This window comes from Castor canadensis, chromosome 1 (assembly GCF_047511655.1).
Source record: "Castor canadensis chromosome 1, mCasCan1.hap1v2, whole genome shotgun sequence".
Classification (NCBI taxonomy): Eukaryota; Metazoa; Chordata; class Mammalia; order Rodentia; family Castoridae; genus Castor; species Castor canadensis.
The window spans coordinates 195,527,004-195,534,388 of record NC_133386.1 but is presented as its reverse complement, the minus strand read 5'-3'; the positions used below and the strand labels follow the sequence as shown (position 1 = coordinate 195,534,388).

Below are 7,385 nucleotides of genomic sequence, written 5' to 3'. Positions count from 1 at the left end.
TCTTAATTACTTATCATGGTGATAGTTTGTAGGCTGGATATTGTTGGAATTTCATTATTTCCTTTTTGTAAATTAAGATATCAAGGTAAAAATGGATTAAGCTATCATCTCAGAAAAAAGGACAAAAAATTCAGAACTAGAACTTATATTAGGTGATCCCAAGACCAACGGCAGGCACTTTTTTCAATTTCTCCCACCTTTCAAAGAACTTTAAACCATTTGTATACACACTAAAGAAGAGTACTCTAAACAAAAGTACTTTGCTTCTTTCAAGGACTAAATTTCTGACTCCAAGACCTAATCATATAAGAAGGTGCTGGACTTGCATGTTGTACTGTTCAGAAGGAAGGTAAGCCTTTATTTCACATCCACTATCTGCATAAAGTTGCAGAGGCAGAGGAAGCCTGGAGAATTCAAGACACCTTTCTTTCCTTTTGCTTATTCGAGCTTTGGTTTGAACATTTTGAATTTTTAAATCCATCTCATACATCTAGAAGCTAGATTGTTTTTATTTCTTTTCTAGTTTTTTATTATTGTTGTGCTTGGGGTACATTGTGACATTTATAAAAGCTCTTTCAATATGTAAAATATATCAGACTTGAATTCAGCCCTTCCATCATTCTCCTTTATCATCCCTTCCCCCATTTCTGGAATAGTTTCAATAGGTACCATTTTCTATGTACATACATTTATACACAGTATTTATACCATATTCACCCTCCTATACTCTTTACTCACTCCTCCCCCATCCCACTGATACCAATCTCCAGATAGAACCTGTTATGCCCTCCTGTTTTATGATTTTGTAAAAATAAAGTGACATTTTTATTTAAGATAGCTATACAGGAAGTTTACTTGTGACATTTCCATATATATAAATCATAGCCTGAATTAGTTCATTCTCTTTTTCTCCTTTCTACCTTAGTCCCTTCTTATGATGATTTCAATAGGTTTAAAAATTCTATCTTCATTCTCATATAGGAAGTACATAACCATATTCATCCTCTTAACTTACCAGAAGTTATATTATAAATAACAATGAGTTTTTATTATGACATGTATATTTATTGTGTGGTATAAGATGGAAAGATAAGAAAGCATTTAGTCTCTCCTTGCAAAGTTTAAACTTCCATGAGTTTGAGCAAATTATTTAACCTATTATCTCAGTTTCTTTTTCAGGGAATATAATATTAGTTATCTTGACCCCAGGATATTGAGAAGATCAGGTGAATATCACTATGATATTATTGTAATTTGGAAGCTAATATTTATTTTTAAAATAGAGACTTAAGGAATAAATTAATAAATGAGGGTAAATTCAGGCTTAGAAACTAGTTATCAAACTCACTGAAATATAGAGGCATAAATTTATACATGATACAATTAATTTTGAGAATGAGCAGACCTGATTTCATGTCTTAAATATGCTACTAAAAGTTTATCTAGTATCTGGCTGTGGTCTAAAGTATAAATGTCACCAACTGCCATCATGTAGTTCTGAGAAAACAGTGTTCTGGGAATGAGATTAGTTGTCTGTTTCAGTCTGCTAAGCATCTTGAAGTCAAGGACTACGTCTTGTACCTTAGTGTAGGCCTGGAAATCAGTACACAGTCTCATGTGCCATGAGAAGTGACTTAAAACGTCTAGGGAGAATAAAGGAACCAACAGTGTCCAGCAGTTCCTGTGGCTTATTGGTTGTGTTCCTAAAAATGTTCCCTTATAACCTCAGTGAAGATGTGGAGATGGTTATAAAGATTCGTAGATACAGTTCTTGTATTTCAACTGGAGCTCAGAAGTATAGATTATTTTCATAAAGTCACACAAGTTGAAAACATATTTGATTCTCAAGGTCATGTTTTTCACTTACCATTATTGACTTCTGGCAGATTTAATCACTCAGTCAAATAATTAGGCATTTAATGGGTTACTTTCTTATGCCTAGTTTAGGTTAGATTACAGAGTTTAAAATAACATTTCTTCATGATAAAGAAGTAAGACTTAAATTCACAGTGGATTGTCTTCAAATATGACCTCTGCTAAGTTTTTAGCACTTAGTGTGTAAATAAATGTAAGTTTCAGTTTTCATATCTGTGAATGGGGAATAATATTTCACTTGACTTGTGACATTTAATGTGGTAAAGCAGCACTGTTTCTAGATTGGTGATAGATCATGATGAATAGTAAATAAATCATATCTACAACAGCTAAAGTTATATTATGGCTTCCATGTACATAAAACTAAAAACATTTCAGTAATGAAGCAATACAAATCTGATTATCCTGGCATAATGATGTCTGAAGAAGAAGGAATGGGAAGCCATCAAGGGAGCTTTGGAACTATGTTATTCTTTGAAGAATACATGAGATTTGCATGAGAAAGCATTTTGCATGAGGAAGCATATTCTTTCTGAAGCATTTTGTCAGGAAGAATAAATATTTTTTTTGTCTTGAGAACTAAACAATATGATCTTTTGATTTATAAGAAAATCTCCTGTCTGTGGAATAAAGACCGGTAAAAGATCAACAGATGCCTCAGAACCTTTGCAGTTCTTATTTTCTTTTCAATAGGCTAAAACAAGTTTAGTGTTTTTCCTCTATTATGTTGGATTAAAACCTCAGATTTCATATGTAAAACAGAAAGTTGATAAAAAAGAAGTTTCAAAAGAGATATTGACTCAAATGAGTAACTTTTTGAGGAACTAAAAGGGTACCTAAGTCACCCTGCTCTGAATAAGTCCCTTTGAGATCAGGGATATCTGGATGTAAAAGCTAAAAGTGGTACTGCTGTAATAAAAGTTAAAAACTGTTAATTCCTTGATGTCTTTATTCCATGCACATTAATTTCTACAGGAGCACATATGCTACAAGACTCTTTTTTAGCTAAAAGCATGTTTTACTTAATCATGTCTCACTATCATGTAACTTCACACAAAGGAAATGACAAAAAGTCAGCAGATACAAAATTAATTCAATTTTACCTTAACTTATGAAGTGTTAAGACCTGATCATGTCACCCCTAAATTCATATGTTGAATTTGAGATCTACAAAGTGAAGGTACAAGGAGATAGAACCTTAGGGAAGGTTCATCCCTAAGGATGATTTGGTCATGAAGAAGGAGCCATTGTAGATGGGACTTGCAACGTTTTATTAAATAGGCCCCAGAAAGAGCCTCTTTAACATGTAACACATAGCAAGATCATGCTACCATGAACTAGGAAACAGGTCTGTGTGAATCATGATTTTTCCCAATGCCCTAATCTTGGATTTCCAGCAATCAGGACAGTGAGAAATAAATTTCCATTATTTATATTCCACCAAATATATGATATTTTATTGTAATATCCAGAATAGTTTAAGACCCTTAAACTATTATTATAAAGAATAATTTTGTTTTGCAAAGTTTTAAGGGACTTCAATCTGTTTCAGTTGTGATCTTTTCTGGTTCTCATTCAAATCATCTCTCTAATTCTTTTTTCTGGGGCAGTATATGATCTACCACCAATTTAAAGTTGTGTTTTGTTTTCATGGCATGCTTTAGATCAAGACCTCTGAAAACAAGTTATTGCAATATTGAAATAAGACATGGAGTGGACAAGATGACTGAACTGAACAAAATCTTCCCTCCATTTGTCATTCTGATTCCCCTTTCTCATTGCTATAGGAAAGTCACATAATTCCCAATGGAGAATAGTACAGAAGTGACTGAGTTCATTCTTAGAGGGCTAGGGCATGAGCCAGAACAACAGACCGCATTCTTCATAATCTTCTTTCTTATCTACCTCACCAGTCTGCTTGGGAACCTGGGAATGATTGGACTGATCCTGCTGGACTCTCATCTCCACACCCCTATGTACTTTTTCCTCAGTAACCTGTCCCTGGTGGACTTTGGATATTCTTCAGCTGTCACGCCTAAGGTGATGGCAAGTCTCCTCACAAGAGCTACAATCATGTCCTACAACTCTTGTGCCACCCAGCTCTTCTTCTTTGTAGGTTTTATCACTGTAGAAAGTTTCCTCTTGTCCTCCATGGCTTATGACCGCTATGCAGCAGTGTGTAAGCCCCTCCATTACACCACCATTATGACCATGAATATGTGTGCTTTTTTGACCTTGGGCTCCTATGTCTGTCGTTTCTTTAATGCCTCCATCCATACATGGAACATTTTCAGGCTCTCCTTCTGCAAGTCCAATGTAGTTGATCACTTTTTCTGCGATATTCCTCCTCTCCTGGCTCTTTCCTGCTCAGACACTTATGTTAGTGAGAAGGTTATTTTTTTTGCAGTAGGTTTTAATGAACTCTTCTCTGTCCTGGTCATAATGATCTCCTACCTGTTTATATTCATGGCCATCCTGAGGATGCATTCATTTGAAGGGCGCCAGAAGGCCTTCTCCACCTGTGCTTCTCACCTCACTGCAGTCTCCATCTTCTATGGGTCAGGCTTCTTCGTGTACTTACAGCCCAGCTCCAGTCACTCCATGGGCACTGACAAAATGGCATCTGTGTTCTACACCATGGTCATCCCCATGCTGAACCCAATGGTCTACAGCCTGAGGAACAAAGAGGTTAAGAATGCCTTCAAAAAGGCTCTGTGGAAAGCAAAATCTATAAGACTCATATTTTAACTGTATGGAATCCACAATCAGGCAATTTTGATTACCTTATATTATCTTTGTTATTAAGTCCAACATATGGACCTTCTTATGAAGAGTTTCTACTGACTTTATTTTAATTTTTTTCCTTTTTAAAAAAATTAATTTATTCACATGTGCATACATTGTTTGGTTCATTTTTCCCCCTTACTCCCTGCCCCATCCCTACCCCTCCCAACCCCCCTCACTTCGAGGCAGAATCTGTTCTGCCCTTATCTTTAATTTTGTTGAAGAGCAAGTATAAGCAATAAGAAAGACAAAGCGTTTTTGCTACTTGAGATAAGGATAGATTAAGGATACAGAGAGATTCCTGGCATTGCTTCCATGTACAAATGTGTTACATCCCAAGTTGATTCATCTCTAACTGACCTTTTCACTAGTTCCTGATCCCCTTTTTATATTGACCTCTGTTGTTTTAAGGTTTCTGTATTAGCTCCTCTGCAGTGGGGACATCAAATACTATCATGTTTTGGGTTTCTTACCTATCCCTGTACCTCCCATGTGTGCTCTCCCCTTATCTTGTGACCCAAGTTCGAGCACATTGTTGTATTTGCCCTAGATCTAAAGTCCACATATGAGGGAGAACATATGATTTTTGGTTTTCTGAGCCTGACTACCCTTGCTCAGGATGATGTTCTCCAGTTCCATTCATTTACTTGAGAATGATAAGATTTCATTCTTCTTCATGGCTGAGTAAAATTCCATTGTGTATAAATACCACATTTTCTTAATCCATTCATCAGTAGTGGGACATCTTGGCAATTTCCATAACTTGGCTATTGTGAATAGCACTGCAATAAACATAGGTGTGCAGGTGCCTCTGGAGTAATCTGTGTCACATTCTTTGGGTATATCCCGAGGAGTGGGATTGCTGGATAATATGGTAGGTCTATGTTGACATTTTTAAGAAGTCTCTAAATTTTTTCCAGAGTGGTTGCACTAGTTTGCATTCCCACCAGCAGTGTACAAGGGTTCCTTTTTCCCCCACATCCTCACCAACACATGTTGTTGGCGGAGTTTTTGATGATGGCTATTCTAACAAGGGTGAGGTGGAATCTTAGTGTGGTTTTGATTTGCATTTCCTTTATGGCTAGAGATGGTGAGCATTTTTTCATGTGTTTTTTTGGCCTTTTGAGTTTCTTCTTTTGAGAAAGTTTTGCTTAGTTCAGTTGCCCATTTCTTTATTGGGTCATTGATTTTGGGAAGTTTAATTTCCTAAGTTTCATGTATATTCTGGTTATCAGTCCTCTGTCTGATGTGTAGCTGGCAAATATTTTCTCCCACTCTGTGGGTGGTCTCTTCAGTTTAGAGACCATTTCTTTTGCTGTGCAGAAGCTTTTTAGTTTTACAAAGTCCCATTTGTCCATCCTTTCTCTTAGTTGCTGAGCTGCTGGGGTTCTATTGAGGAAGTCCTTATCTATATCTATTAAATCCAGAGTGTTTCCTGCTCTTTCCTGTACCAACTTCAGAGTTTCAAGACTGATATTAAGGCCCTTGATCCATTTTGAGTTGATACTAGTACAGGGTGATAAACATGGATCTAGTTTCAACTTTTTTGCAGACTGATAACCACTTTTCCCAACAACATTTTTTGAAGAGGCTGTCTTTTCTCCATCGTATATTTTTAGCACCTTTGTCAAAAATAAGATGGGCATAGTTGTGTGGGTTCATATCTGGGTCCTCTATTCTGTTCCACTGGTATTTATGTCTGTTTTTGTGCCAGTACCATGCTGTTTTTATTGCTATTGCTTTGTAATATAGTTTGAAGTCAGGTATTGTGATACTTCCAGCATTGCTCTTTTTGCTAAGTATTGCCTTGGCTATTCACAGTCTCTTGTGTTTCCAAATGAACTTTGGAGTAGGTTTTTCAATTTCTGTGATGAATATCATTGGGATTTTGATGGGAATTGCATTAAACATGCAGATTGCTTTTGGTAGTATAGCCATTTTTACTATGTTGATTCTACCAAACCATGAGCATGGGAAATCTCTTCACCTTCTGTAGTCTTCCTCGATCTCTTTCTACAGCGGTTTGTGGTTCTCTTATAGAGGTCATTCACATCCTTTGTTAAATTTACTCCTAGGTATTTGATTTTTTTTGAGGCTTTTGTAAATCAAATTGTTTCCATATATTCTTTCTCAGTTTGTTCGTTATTGGTGTATAGAAAAACTTAAAGTTTTCTGTCCATTGATTTTGTATCCTTCCACCTTGCTGTAGCTGTTTATTGTGTCTAGGAGTTTTTGGGTAGCATTTTTTGGTCTTTAAGGTATTTGATCATATCGTCTGCAAATAGGGATATTTTGACAGTTTCTTTACCTATTTGTATTCCTTTTATTCCTTATTCTTGCCTAATTGCTCTGGCTAGGTATTCCAGTACTATGTTGAATAGGAGTGGGAAGAATGGACGCCCTTGTCACATTCCTGATTTTAGGGGAAATGGTTTCAGTTTTTCACTGTTAAGTATGATGTTGGCTGTAGGTTTGTCATATATAGCTTTTATAATGTTGAAGTGCTTTCCTTCTATTCCTAGTTTTTCTTAGAGCTTTTATCATGAAATGGTGTTGGATCTTATCAAAGACTTTTTCTGCATCTGTTGAGATGATCAAGTGGTTTTTGTCTTTGCTTCTATTGATGTGCTGTATTACATTTATAGATTTACATATGTTGAATCACTCCTGCATCCCTGCAATGAAGCCAACTTGGTCATGGTGAATGATCTTTTTGATGTGTTGTT

At 36.1% G+C, this 7,385-nt stretch overlaps 1 protein-coding gene across 1 annotated transcript; it reads left to right on the top strand.

Annotated features, from left to right (window-relative positions):
* Positions 1-3,681: 3,681 nt before the first annotated feature.
* Positions 3,682-4,623, top strand: LOC141422262 (olfactory receptor 5B12-like). The gene has a single exon (XM_074069520.1). It carries the CDS (start codon positions 3,682-3,684, stop codon positions 4,621-4,623), a length of 942 nt encoding a protein of 313 aa, XP_073925621.1.
* Positions 4,624-7,385: the final 2,762 nt, after the last annotated feature.